The sequence below is a fragment of the Bombus huntii genome, chromosome 8, assembly GCF_024542735.1.
Source record: "Bombus huntii isolate Logan2020A chromosome 8, iyBomHunt1.1, whole genome shotgun sequence".
Classification (NCBI taxonomy): domain Eukaryota; kingdom Metazoa; phylum Arthropoda; class Insecta; order Hymenoptera; family Apidae; genus Bombus; species Bombus huntii.
The window spans coordinates 895937-911458 of NC_066245.1; the positions used below are offsets into that span (position 1 = coordinate 895937).

At 27.2% G+C, this 15522-nt stretch overlaps 2 protein-coding genes across 18 annotated transcripts in view; one reads left to right on the top strand and one right to left on the bottom strand.

Moving 5' to 3' along the window:
* The window catches only part of LOC126868591 (serine/threonine-protein kinase minibrain), a 35886-nt gene extending 28783 nt beyond the window's left edge, over positions 1 to 7103 (bottom strand). Inside the window, exons 1-2 of one of the 6 annotated variants that reach the window (XM_050624228.1) lie at positions 4834 to 7103; positions 3654 to 3786 (exon numbers count right to left, since the gene is read on the bottom strand). The gene's annotated coding sequence lies outside the window, so the exon portion shown is untranslated. Of the gene's footprint in view, positions 1 to 3653 lie in introns of all 6 variants that reach the window. The other 5 variants (XM_050624224.1, XM_050624227.1, XM_050624226.1 and 2 more) reach the window with 5 other exon arrangements.
* Positions 7104 to 9570: 2467 nt separating this feature from the next.
* LOC126868593 (speckle targeted PIP5K1A-regulated poly(A) polymerase-like) lies at positions 9571 to 13343 on the top strand. Of its 12 annotated transcripts, none has more exons than XM_050624242.1 (6): positions 9571 to 9753; positions 10306 to 10453; positions 10544 to 11100; positions 11171 to 11253; positions 11326 to 11625; positions 11721 to 13343. In XM_050624242.1, the coding sequence occupies exons 3-6, from the start codon at positions 10856 to 10858 to the stop codon at positions 13166 to 13168; spliced, it is 2076 nt and encodes a 691-aa protein (XP_050480199.1). In that variant the 5' UTR covers positions 9571 to 9753; positions 10306 to 10453; positions 10544 to 10855; the 3' UTR covers positions 13169 to 13343. The 12 variants fall into 12 exon arrangements, with proteins under 12 accessions (XP_050480199.1, XP_050480200.1, XP_050480197.1 ...); XM_050624243.1 differs by lacking the exon at positions 9571 to 9753 and adding an exon at positions 9774 to 9921; XM_050624240.1 differs by lacking the exon at positions 9571 to 9753 and adding an exon at positions 9776 to 10034.
* Positions 13344 to 15522: the final 2179 nt, after the last annotated feature.

Below are 15522 nucleotides of genomic sequence, written 5' to 3' on the forward strand. Positions count from 1 at the left end.
AAAGCTATACTTTAACATTTTAAAACAAAGTATATATTGAATTGTTATTTGAACTTTTGTCAAGAAGTATCGTACAAAGTTTTAATATTAAATGTCACATTATAAGATTTTTGTAGTGAACGTATAGCAATGTATAATTTTTATCAAAAGGAAAAATGATGTAAGTGATTTATATTAACAATCAAAGTAATATTTCTTTTTTATTTCATTTTATTTACGTCATTATACTATTACACAGAGCCTATTACAAGGAATTTGGAGAGTTTTTATTTCTAATTCCTTATACTATTATGCATTAGATTCTTATATTGGATTTTTAATTCTTACATTATTGTATATTGCTACCCTATTATAATCAAGTTAGTATTATTGTGGACTACATTCATTTATTTTATGATAAATCAAATTATTAAACAAATATTGTACTACAAATTACTAACTGTATAATGCAAAAGAAAAGTTAATAATGTTTTAATTTTGCATTAAAGTAAGCAACTGTTTTCTTCATTAATCCTCTAATCAAATATCAATACTTAGAAGCTACCCAACAAAGTCCACACGTTTTATCATGAATCATTACTTTATACAAATTTTCATCATCAGTATTATAATTTCTATCTGCACATTAAAAAAAAATTTAACATATATCATGTAAAACACAGACATTGTTTTGCTTTATGTCTCCATATACATATAATATGTTTCTAGTTAAAGAAATAAAATTCTTAATTAGATTTAAATTCCAACTGTACGTATATGACATGATTTTATACTTTTTTTATTAACAAAAATTTTGCTTCCATTAATTAAATGATGAAACTAATATTTTTGAATGTTTAGAATGACAAAACTAATATTAATATCCAAGATTTAATGAACATATAATATATATGATAACATAGTACACATAACGCCAATTTATAATTTCTCACATTGATTATTTTTTAATTCTGAAATATAAAATAGAAAGAATGATATTATATAATCATCTTCTAATATGATCTAGAATATTAATTACATGGCATATATTATGTACTTCTGTAAATATTCATATTTATTATAAAATATCTATTATAAAATTTTATGTGACTTTACATTTTTAAATAACTTAGATAAAATAATGTGCAATTTACAATGATAGTAAAAATGTGCTTCTTTCAATATAAATGAGATTATACTTCATGAATATATTTCATGTATTATAATATTAAATGATCTAATATATTTATAATATTTTAATTATTGATCTTAAATAGTTAACTCAGTTGGAATGTGTTCATGACAATAATTTAATATGTACTAATGCACATCATCTTAAAAAGTCAATACTTTTAAATCTGCCATTAAATACCATAATCAGTACTACTTTACTAATTTAATAACTCATTTATTAATCAATAAATAAAGTCATAACAATGCTTAACAAGTTATAAATATCAAAGTAATGAAATATCAAACAAGTCATAACATTCAAGATATTAACACTAATTAATTACTAAATTATAACTAAAATATGAATAACATGGAATATAAAAAAAATTCTGTAATATTAGCATAAAAATTAAATGTTTAGTTTATACACAGATATGAATTTTATATTTAAAAATTTTATTTCTATTAAGAATTAGTGCAATCAATAAATCAATTTTAATCATAATTTGCATCAATAATAAATAATTGCAAATCTTATGTTATTCTGCATTACTTGTTTCTTTTCATTGCACTTATACATTAATTACAGATTGTAAAAATTATATATTATTAATTAAACAATAATAGAAATTAGAGATACAAGTATTTTAACAATTATATATCATTATTAAACGTGCAGTATTAAAAACATAATAGTAAATATCACACATATATATAATAATGTTGTTTCTTTTACACTGCAATATTCATTAAGAGCTTATAATCACATTACTTAACATATTGTTGCATGTATATCTCTAAGTTTTTATTATTGTAAACATTTGACAAATGTAAAATATTTAAAAAATTGTTTACCGTATCAAAGTATGAAAAATCTAATGAACCTGATCTGTTGTTGCACGTATTATAATAAATTATAAAAATAAATAATATAATAGATATAAAACAATTAATAATTGAAACTAAAAGAATTATACCATTTTTATGTTTACCCTCAGTAACTTTGATTTCAGAAAAACTTCTCAAATCTTATAATCTCAATTTAAAATTTACGATATAATAGTCTTTTTCGCTTTGCTTCTTCCTCTCTAATGTTCTAAAAATGATGGAGGCTACATTGATTTTGAAAACTCAAAACTATTTTACATATTTTAAAATCCAAATATTCTAAGAATATGTGATTTCCTTTTTAAAATATATGATAATTTAGAATTTACAATATGGAAAGAAACAATACATGAAGCACAAACTTAGAAGTTTCGTAAAGTATTCTGTACTTTAAAATAAAAAACCATTAAAAGGTCAATGACATAAAACTTAAAATTTCTACAACACAATCAAATTTATTCTTATATGTTATAATGTAACTTTTATTTTAAAATGGAATTAAATTTATAACCAATTTTCATATACACTATAAAATCTAACAATTTGTTAAAAATCTGTAACTGACAATAGGATATAGGAACTATTCAAATAGAATATAAAAAATATAATATTATAATGGCAATTAATAACTTGCTTTAATTTCTACTTGTAACCATTTATATTAAACATTATGATATTACTTTTATTTTTTATAACCAAGTTAACATCATATTTGATATAATTTCAAAAATAGCAATATATTTCATGTAAGATATGTCGCCTTACTAACTGAACAATAAAATGATCTTGAATACATCTCTAGTGAAGTTTTACCTTCTTTATTTTATAAAAAATACACCTTTTTACAGAAAGTAGAGAGTAAAACTTTATAAATAATAACAAATTGTAACAAGTTGATAACAATTAGACTAGACATTTACTGATTTCAAATTATCGATATACAATTTTGAAGGAAAAGGGAAAAACAATTACATTGTTTGAAATTCTTGTTTTGTTTATTAACATGTATGAATAATGAAAACCAGTAAAATTATGGTAAGATCAAGAAAATGAGATGATTAACCGTATTTGAGGTTAAGTACTAATGATCAGTAACCTAACCTAGAAACATTCGTTTCTACACGAATCACAAAATCGTAAATTTAAAAAGAAAATAAGAGATAAAAATAACATTAAAAAATTAATTGATAAAAACAAATATAAGGACATTAAAAATAATTAAATCTATTATACACTATTTTCAGTCCATTTACCTTTTCGATGCAGTACGAACGTTTCAAAATACACAATACAATAAAATTTCATAATTTAAAAATTTAAGCCTTAAGAACTAAAAACAAAATAAATGAATTTTTTCGTTTATAGATATTCTTCTCTTCCTTCTTTCATTTTTTCACGTTTTTCTAACTACATTAATGAAAAGAATAATAATATAAATAAAAGTATGAAATTATACTTCTTTAGTTTTTTCTACTACCAATCTCCCCCCTCTATTCTGTTTTCCTTCTTTTCTCCCATTTTCTTTATCTCGAATAACTAATTAAAACATATGCTTTGCAAGAACAAATGATTACATATTTTTATAAATGTTATATATTAAAATTTTGACTCACCAGGTATTTTTCATTGTTAGACACTTGATAAAATACCATCCAACACTTCACTACAAAGCACAGATATTTTTCAACGATGCTGTTAACTTGTCAATAGACACACTGGTTTCTAAAAATTATAATTTCCTTTCTTCTGCTATTAAACAAAATTACACAATTTCCATCATTTACTCTTTCTTAAAATTGTTAAATTGACACACAGTGGGATGTTTTTCCAATTTAGCTGGTCAAAATTACTTCTGTTATTTGCTTGATCGACAACATGATTACTGACTTATTTGTGGTAAAATTAAAACAATTTAAAGACAAAAAATCATTAGAATGTGTTTTTAATGGTTTAATTGTTATTATCGATAAATATAATAATATGTACATACAATTAAATATAACTAAGATATGTGTACAAAATGTATGTTTTATTTCAGATTTTATATATGGAAATTTATTTTTAATTTTCTTGGTCTAATCCTCCAAGTATTCTTCATGACTCAAAATGTAATTTTTAACAAATTTTAATTTTTCATTAATATTACAATGTTATTTTTGTTGCATTATATGAAATATATTTTGAAATATTTCTCTTTGATATATATCTCTTCGAGTCATTGTTTTAACCCAAGATGCTCCCAAAAACAAAATTTTCAAGTAAAAGTAATCCTTAGTGAAAAAATATCACATATGACCATTTATTATATTCGCAATGATCACAAGGAGATTCATGTATTTTAACAAATCCTTTCAAGTTATGATGATAGATCCTTTAAATTTAACTAAAAAATTCCTTTCCTTAATACTCTAAGTATGTTGAAATGAATGAAATTTTAATTAAAATGCTTGAGACTTATGCACCTTTACGTACTTCAGAACAATGTAGGAAATAATTTGATACTGACAGGTACCTTTAAAAACAGGAAAAAGTGACGAATTTGAAAGATTATTATCGCGGAAATAAGCAACAAAATGTACGTTCATTGTGAGACACGGTCAAGTTTCAATTAATCATCAGAAGCTATACATGTTAATGTGAAGATGAAAACAGTTGCAGTTTATTACCTCCGTGGTACTTGCCTTTCTCAGATAAAAAGTTACTTTTACCTGTAATGAGTTTAACAAAACTGACTTTTGTCCAACTAGATCGAGCAAATAACCCACTGTGCGACGTAAGAAACGTGCTTGACACCTTTTTCTTTGGTAATGAACGGTGTGGTCACGAAAATGGAAAAATAAATAGATCGTGACCATGAAATCAAATATTAACCGCACGCATAGTAAGTTTCTTATCAGAGAAGACACTAAAAAATCTTGTTGATAAGCTCGACTTGTGATTCTCACAGGCCTGAGTGGCGACCGTATTTCACACGTGGACACTTGTATCTTTTCGTGAATACGAGCGGTTAAAATGTCGGACTCCCACGCCACCACCTTCAGACAATTACACGTAACGGTTGACACTATACCGACACTGTATCAATGACACTAAGTGCACAGTGCTCCATAGCATGATTATTTCAAGTTAACACCGTTATGAGAGGACACTAAACGAACGAGAAACAGTATACGTATCGCGATCAATCCGTCCATTTGTTCAACTAGTCACCTGTTAGAAGCAGACTGACTAATCTTTTTCCTGTGATTAAATCTTTACTTTGTTTTCACACTAGACGAATAATACCATCAAAGCATAATACACTTGTTACTCACAAGCGAACATCCTCATGTTAATCGCAAAAAGCGGTAGCGTGTTCTTTATCACAAGGAAAAAACAGCAGAGAGAATAACGAGAGCGCAAGCACGAGGAAAGACGAAAAAAGTCAATGGCTACCGTTTGTTTTCTTTCATTCGTTCGTTTGCTTGTTCGTTCAACTGCGACTACGTTGAATCGGGTTTAATCGGGTCAAATCGGCTCAATTCAGGTTATGGCCATCGGGGAGTCGAGCATGCTTTGCATGACGCGGCCCGACGACAGGTATATCACGTGGTTCGTCGCGTCCTTTCTCACAATCAGTCGCAACGTCACTGTAGTTCTTTTCAGTTGACTCGGTCAAGATATCGCACTAAGTCAATGTTCAGAAGTTGTCGGCAACTTCTCGCCCTATGAATAGGCGGTTCAACGTGCCTGGATTATTGGTGTGATCAAGTACATACACTAGTAGACATGCTGCATATACCACGTCGTGGTATGGTTCTGGCGCCGTCGGCGCTGCTGCTGCGGACGGAGAAGGCCGGAGTAATAAAACTGGCTGACACCCCCGCGAAAGCGCTGCAATGAACTCGCCCGGTTTGTAGGGTCAAAAGCACCGCGGCAAAATAATAACAACGCAGCCGCCACCACCGTCGTCGTCGCCACCGCCGTCGTCGTCGTATAGGCTGAGGGGTCAGCAGCGTCGCAACTGTAACCGCCGTCACGAACGACCTTCTTAAAACGAGTTGATCCCGTTGTTGTTGTCTCTGCTGCTGTTGCCGCCGCCGCCGCGAGAGAAACGGCGCGACGCCCCGACGCGGCGGAAAGTTGTCAAAACAGCACAACGTCGCGCGTTACCGCTGCTTCTGCTCCTGCTGCTGCTGCTGCTGCTACCACTACTACTACTACTACTACTGCTAATGCTGTTCCACCTTCTCCTCCTTCTCCTCCTCCTTCTCCTTTTCCTTCTACTGCTGTTGTTATTGCTATTGTTGCTGCTCTTGCTGGTGGTTGTTCGCGGCCGCGGGTTTTGGCGGGTTTCCACGAGCGACGAGCGCGCACACCACTGGCACACACCGCGGCCGCCGTGCATTCACCTCGTCCTCACACCTTGCGCCACCGCTGTCGTCGCCGTCACTGTCGTTGTCGTTGTCGCCGCCTTCGCCACCACTTTTAACGTTATTATTTTTGCCTTTGTTATTAGTATTCTCTTCTCCGTCGTTCTTTCCGATATCTTCTTTCGATTAAACTGTATTACTTTGTGTTGTCGCGATCGGTTTTTACCAAGATTTCCTCGTGCACCGAGACCAAACCAAAAATCGTTTCGCCACGCTACTTTCTGACACGCCGAGGGATTACACACCCTTAAAGTAACCTTGCCACTCTCGAAACGACCGGTTCCAAATACTGACTCACAAACTAACGCATACAAACTATTCAACGTCCTCCCACTAGACACGAGATTTGTATCCCCTAATCGCGGATATACCGCATCACTTTCACGGGCGAACATGGAGCTCGATCCATGCCGAATGTTTTCTAAAACGTCCGCATCTCCGTTTTGTGGCGCTTCTCATCTGTCGTTCTTCTCTGTCTCTTAATATTTTCACCTCTTCCCACTGATCATCAGTACCTTTTCCATGTGGTTTTTGCTCATACTCAGGTTTACCAACCCTATCTGTGATATAAATTCAACTATTTCAATTATTTTTAAATAAATATTTTTAATGTCACTTTTTTCAACCTTGCGTCTTCACTTTCTTTTAACTATTTTTTTACTAAAATTATATAAATATAGCTTTTTTACATTATTTTAAACAAATTGCTATTAAAAAAATGTGTTTATACATATATGTATATATTTATATAATCTTGTAAACTAGGTTATATAGTACCCCAAAGCACTAGATAAATGAAAATTTTTAATTCTAATATGTAGTGTATAAATAGACTTTTAATAATTTCAATTTTTAAGTGATTTTTCATAAGTATTACACACCTTAAACTCTAAAATGATATATATAATAGAATGAGGTATATATACATACATATATACTTATGATAGTATTATTGATGTAATACTCTACCTGTCGATGTAATATCTAATGAAATAATTCAATAATTTTATTTAGAAAAACTAATCAGTAAAATATCGTTTATAAAGTACAGAATCAATCTATACGGAAAAATTTTTTATTTTTTAATATATATTATAAGACAATTTATTTAAGAATCATATAAAAATGCAAAATTTTCCTTACATTATCATTAAAAATTTTAATTATGAAATTATAAAATTTATGTCTCAAATTTCTCTTTGATTAGGAAAATAATTTTTTAAATCGAATATATATGCAACCAGTATTAAATACAATTTTTCGTACAGTTCATTATAATAAATTTAAATATATAAATTTTTTATACGTAATACTTAATAGATCTTGCGGCACTATTATGCAATCTGTTCTGTAAATAGCAGTTTTTTGATATGTAATGTTAATATTTTATGCAACAACTATAACTGTATGAAAAATAGATTATTGCCTTAGTAATTATATCGTAATTAAAAATTATTTAAAGATTCTTAAAAGATAACATTTTAGTAGTTTAGATATCGTACGAAAGGAGAAACAATGCGATATCCAAAATATTCACCGCATCCGTAATAGGCTGCGTACCAATTTAATGCGCATATACAAACATTCTCCCCTAATCAAGTAGTTTTGATATTTTGATACCGGTGTTTGTATTTATGCTCTTTTTGTATTAAAAAATATCGTCATTTTTACATATTGACTTTCTAATTATAAAATATAAACGATGGATAATTCTACCACATGAAGTACAAAAAAGCCTTTAATACAAAGTTACAGCAGTTCGTATATTTTAGTTTATTATTATCTTGATTATTTATTTACATTTTCATACTTTTAAATATTTGCTTTTTTCTAAATTAGGCGCTATTTACGTCATAAAATGTTATTTCAACACGATAAATGTTGGTTCTGAAGTCTCTATGACATAGAGCTTATTATCGGAATATTTATATAAATATTTTGAAAACATTACATTCGAAATAGATAAGAAATTAAAGAAAAATTACATAAAGAAATATTACCTAAAGGCTTTTTATGTCACATATATTACATATTAAATATCATACTTATGATATTTCAAGTAAGTTTTGATACTCTTATATGTATGTATCATTTATATGTCATTAAATAACCTTAAACTTATGTAAATTTAAAATAGCATGATATAAATTACTAATAATAAATTATTATTTTAGGTTTAACTCAAATGAAAGCTAAGAAAATAATAAAACAAAAAATGGGAAATATTTACTAAACAAAATGTCTATCATATATTGTAATATATAAATAAAGAATTAGATATTCATTTATACATTTTCAAATTTACCATGTTATAAAAGTTATACAAGTTTGATAAGTTGTCTTTTAGACATAAATAAACTTGGGAATGAAATACATATATAACTTTATTATAAAAGAAAGTATAAAAAATAATATTGTTACTAATTATGAAGATCCTATTCCACTTGTTTCTTTGCTTTTGGAGCAATTTAAAAAGGGATGTAAAAAAACTTCAGTATTTTAATATTTTGAAGCATTTAATCCATAAACAAGGATCTAATCCAGTAAAATCAAATTGCATGTATCATATTAATAAAAAGCAATTGAAGTTATTTTTTGATCTTACATTCGCTAAAGTAATTCCTCTAAACATGTTTGGAAAATTGAAAAATTTTTTAAAAGTACTGAAAGCTATTTTCCACTTATTATATATACCATGTTCTATACTACTTAGTTTGAAACCTTTTATTGAAAAATTAGATTTATGTAACTGCACTATTTTAACAAAAGTAATTCATTCAATGAATTTGCACTATAAAAATATATTTATATATTTTAAATCTTCAGTAATCTGTGTTAAGTAGTTACAAGATATTAAAAGTACACAGACACATGATAGGTTATAACAAAATTTGTAAAATGTTTTTTGTTGAATTTCTTTCAAAAATATTGTATATTTATTTTCATATGACATCAGATTCTAGAAACAATAATGTTGTAATGTAAAGAATTACACAATATGCATTCAGCTTGGAACTTCATCCAAACGAAATTTTTCAAATTAAATTTGGAAATTCAAAGTGAAGATAAAAGTAAATTTTAAGTTATATTATAAAATATTATGAGAACAAAATTAAATCTTGTATATCAAATATTTCATTAGAAATATTCATATTAATATTAAATATATAAGAACATCCAACATAAATATTTGTAAAACCTAATAACATTTATCAATACCAAAAATAATTTGATAAACATTACAAGCATGTCTGAGGCCACTAGATAACATTTTATTGTGTCACTTTCTTCTATTCATAAGGTTATTACTAAAATTAAGTATTAATTTGAATTATGCTTTCATTTTACACGTGTTTAAAATTTGACAAAACATTAAATAACTTTGTAGCAATACTGTTACAAATACAGATTTACAACATTTTCGAAAATTAAAAATACTTTTTGATATGCTTCATTTACGAGAATAACGGTATAACGTCATTTCCGTTAACATTCAACAATTCGCCGTAAGGAACATGTGATATTTTCCCCTAAAACGTTTGTAAATTGTAAGCAATGGAAATAAACCTTAGGTTAGGACAGGTTAGAGTGTAGAATGTTGTATATCATTATTTATCGGTGAGCGATCCTCTGAAAGAAAACTAATAAAGTAAACTAAATTATTCATCAATGTAAATGTGTAATGTGTAGATACCAATTCCATATTTACTTATTGTCATCTTTATATAATGTATTAAAATCTAATATTTGATTCTTATAACTACTATAAGTTGACAATACTATTTTTATAAGTTCAGATTAAAATTTGAAGTTAATAAAAACTGGATTGTTTCATTGCTCGTATTATTTACAGGTTCAAATATACAACTTCAGAGAAAAGGGCATTTATTGTATTTCTCTGTTATAAGAAAGAATTTAAATACTAAGTTAAAAAATGTATTACTCTTAAAATACATTATGGAATATGTGAACAGATCAAAAAGCAATTTAAAAAGTAAATGGTAAAACATTCTTGATAAAATTAATACAAGTTAAATTAAAAAATTATCAATGATATTACGTCTAAATAATGCTTATCTTTTTTATTCAAGGTGGAAGTAAGAAATAAATACAATAATTGGTACATTTTAAATAAGATAGGAGACTTCTGTACAAAATAAAAAGACTTATTTGTATTTCAGTAAAATATTCTGTAATAGCCAATATTTTGTAAAAATAAGATAATATTATATAATTATATATTTAAAAAAAGATATAATTTAAAAAAGATCGATCTTTTAAATATCTTATTAATGTGTACATTATTAAATGTGTAATAGTAATAAAAAAAAAAGACAAAGCAGATAAAACTTTGATAAATTTGAAGTGAAAAATATTATATGCTTTTAAATACTTAATCAAAAATGTCAAAACATTGTGACGTATGCTCAATATATTTTCAAGATGAATATGCCTTGCAAGGTCATCTTGCAGGTAAGAAACATTTAAAAGGAATGGAACGATTGCAAGTTATGGAAAGATCAATTGTTGTTTCGCCATTACCGAAATTTATTCCTGCTCGTAAACTTATTCATTTTTTTCAACAATATGGTGTAATTAAAGGACATCAATTTGGTCCAAGTTATCTTATAGTTGAGTTTTGTGACAGGTAAAATTACATTTAATATTGTTGTATTGTTTGATATTGTAATTATATTTATAATCTTTTAACAATGTAGAAGTTCTGCTGAAGCTTTATTAAATAAATCAGTTTGGATAGATAATGTAAAGCTGAATATAGAAAAAAGAAAAGCACATAATAGTGAGTATTATTCATTTGAAAAATATATATATATATTTTTATGTTTATAAATTATAATTATCTTCTTCTTAGATTTAAAAAGGCCAAAATCAGAGAAACAAAATAGTCTTGTGGAAAATACAGATTCTATAAGTTATGATAACATAAAATATATATTTGAAGAAAAATCTACGTTTGATGATCAGTTAATGTTATTTTTAAATGCAGTACAACTTACTGATATTGAACTAGAAACAAGATACAAATCTGTTTGTATACAAATGGATAAAATATTTAAAGTGATATTTCCAAGGTGTAAAACATATAGGTTTGGTTCAACTCAAACTGGATTAGGTTTTAAGGAATGTGATTTAGATATATATATGGATATTGGTAAGACACAATTTTTTATCCAATTTTATTATTATTTTATAATATATGTATTTATACTATTCTTTTTAATAATAGTACATATCCTTTTATTGAAGGTGAACCAATAAATGAAAGTAAAAGTACATCAACAGATGCATGGACTATGCATAAGATTTTTAAAGAAGTAAAAAAAGTTATGTATCGAATGAACTGTGTTTTTTCTAACATAATATTAATTCCAAAAGCTAAGACACCTATTATAAAATTTTATTATGTTAGAACAAATGTTTCTTGTGATATTTCATTCAAGAATAGTTTGGGTGTATATAAAAGCTATTTGATAAAATATTGCATATCTCTTGATAACAGGTTAAAGCCACTAATGTTGCTTATTAAATATTGGGCACGACATTTTAAAATATCAAGTGGACAGAAAATATCCAATTATGCTTTAGTGTTGTTAATTATTTTTTACTTACAACAGCCATCTGTTAATATTATTCCTCCTTTAATGGTACTGAAAAGTACATGTCGACCACAAATTATAAACGGATGGCAAGTTAATTTTGACAAAAATGCAGTATTACCACCAATTACAAATAAAAATAATATTCCACAACTTCTTCATGGCTTTTTCTTTTTTTATGCGACTTTTGAATTTAAATCGCAAGTAATATGTCCGATAGATGGAATGGTACACACAGAATCAGAGTTTAAAAATATAAAAAATTTACCATCATGTATGAATAGATATAAAGCATGTGTAAAAGAAGATGAATCTCTTAAATTCAACATTAATAAACCAATGTGTGTACAAGACCCTATAGAACTATGTCATAATGTTACAGCAGGCACACAATTTTCCACATTGGATTCTGTTATAAGATATTGTGCAATTGGTGCAGAAATTTGTGCAATATCTAGTAAAAATGATTATAAAGATCTAATGAAAACTTTGCTCACCACAGATGTTAAAAAGAAAGGTAGATTTAATATTACAATTTCTGCAAATCAATCTCAATATGGATCAAATAGTATGGAAACATGTGTAAACACTACAGAAAAAACGAAATTTTCAAATGGTGACTGGTATTCTACTGTTTCTAACATAGTAAAAGATATTTTTGAAAAAGTTTTCATAGTACAAGTTGAAGTACTTCCAGTTAAAACAGAAGCAAAGCAGCAGAAAGTTGAGATGTTATCAGATGTGCATATAGAAAAACAGCAAACAGTTACACTTCATTGTACTGGGACCCATTGCATATGGCGTAATAGACGAATTGACAATAATGTTTTAGATCCCAGTTTGAGTTGTTTGCAAAAGGAAGCTCTTATATCAGAACAAGCAATAAAAAATTGTGGTAAAGAAAAAATAATAAATAGAACAAATTTAGATTTTATTTGTACACTTAAAAAGAAAGATCCCTTAAAAGTAATTTTAACTGTAAGTAATACACATTGTGATGATCATGTTTTTCAAGAATTTGCTTGTTTTGCTAGAGGTAAGATAGCTGAAATAATAAAACGAACATTGATACATATGCAACAATTTAACAAATCGTAATATTATATCCATATATATAATATTGGTTATGTATATTAAATACCTAATTCTGGACCAAAACATGAAAAATAATAGGAATTACATCTTGATCTGTATTATAAAATATGAATTTTCTTTAAAAATGTATTAGATTATTGTAGATTTTTTAAAAATATAGATATTAATTTCAATGTCATTAGTAAACCAAAACTAAATTTAAATAAACCTTATCTATTTATTCCACAAATCTTCCTTTTATTAGTAAATATGATTTTCATAATGTAGAGGATTATAACTATTAAGTTACAAAATACATTACAGCAATTAATAGTTGTATAATAACAAAATAAGTAATATAAATTAGATGATATAAAATGATTCTAATAAACGAAATATTTACAATATTTGTATTGATATGATATATACACAAAAATTTTAGGCTGCTTGAACAATAATATTGCTGTTTAATGTTTCAAAATATTATTGTATTTTTTTAAATCAATACACCATACACTAATTACAAGTAAAGAAAGCTTTTAAAAGCTTAATTTTATATCATGTATGAATTTAGATAAACCATAAAATTAAGATATTTACTTTCATTAATTACATAAGGCTGATAATGTATGATGTACAATAGTACAATTTTTATTTTCATTAATAATGAGTATTTCAAAATAAATGTTAGTACATATTTAAAAAAAAATCATACATACAAAAATAATATGAATATAATAATTCTTTAATCGTTTCTTCATGTTTAAACATTTTATTCGTCAAGACAGACCTATTTAAAGAAACATCTATTTATTTTTACAAAATCTTTTCTATTTATTTTTTCAAAAACTAAGTCTATATACTTAATTACTTTAAAAAAATTTATCTTGTAATTTCAATTTTATTATTATTGTTGTGAACTGGTGTATGACTATGGCTCCCTTTAACGTGAATATCTTGTATAGTAATAGGGTAAATTCTAACGCCGCGAATCTAACTGTATAGCAGCGCGCCCAAGGCAACGAACAAAAGTTATTTAACAAATTTATTGATTAAATGTCAAAATTATTTATCAATAACAACGGTCATCATTCTCAAATTTCGCATTTACTTTCGTTACCGTGGGAAAAAACATTGCCAAGGCATAAATCGCTTGCTTTCTAATACTGTAAACCCCAATCAAATTAATGTTTATTAGCATTAGTTAATAAGAATTTGTCTTATTGAATAACAAATAAATCGGCTACTCAACAGATAAATCTGTTACTCTGAGACCCAAAAACAGAGAGAATCGTTAGAATCGTTGAACCGTTAGAACTGTCACGCTGAGCGCAGAGTATAAATAAATTTCATAAAAATACAAATCCTTGTTAAAGTAATCAATCTATTATAAATATTCAGTTTTAAATATAATCAGTTTTAAATATAAATTATTGCTCAAGTTAATCTTTCTCGTTGTGTATTTCTTTATTCAAACGTTGAATTAGTTTTCGAATTGTTTCAAGTTGTAACGCAAGCAGAATGCTTCAGCACTCTACGGGCTGTAATGTTGTTTTAAATATGAGCATTTATTATATGATATATATATATGTATATACCTATAATCTGTCGAATGAGGATAAGACAGAAACTCGAGTATCACTAGTAGGTAGCCAATAGTGGCAGTCGCAACAATCACATTTTGTTTGCGCCTACTGCCTCGTCTCGTTGGACCACAATTACGATCATACAAACAGGTCTCCAACTGATGTACTAAAACCTAGGGAAAACCGTCCGAAAATTGAGTCATGTCTAATCGTGAAAGATAAACGTGGAAAGTCAACAAAGTTCTGGTTCTTGCGAGACAGAGATGAATAGAGTGTCATTGTTCTGTCTGAGACATAGAGATGTATAGAGTGTCACTGTTCTGTCTGAGACATTTATAGTATGTCACGTATGCGCAGAATAAGGATATTCTTATGTTTCATGTTAATATTTTACAACTAGTCACGACTGAATTTTCGCATAGTTTTCCTTAGGCTACAATATACGAGTGTCAAAATATGTTTATATAATCGTGATTTTAATTTCCAACTATAAATTAAAGATAAAATGTTGATATGACTTGTAGTGTTGTTTTAATCATGGACCTAGGGGTCCCAATATCCCTATGTTCATGGTTTTAATAAAAGTGTAAATAGCAATAAAAATAAAAATAAATATATTATTTCATCTCTTTCTTGTTAAAATCATAAGCATTTTTTGCATAATAGATCATTATTATTAAATTCATATTGTATTACACACGTCTTAAAACATCTGTGGGGACGTCATATTTTAACCTAAAAGAATTTTTACGCTTTTAATTATATTGTCCTTTGTATTTAAATTTGTATTTA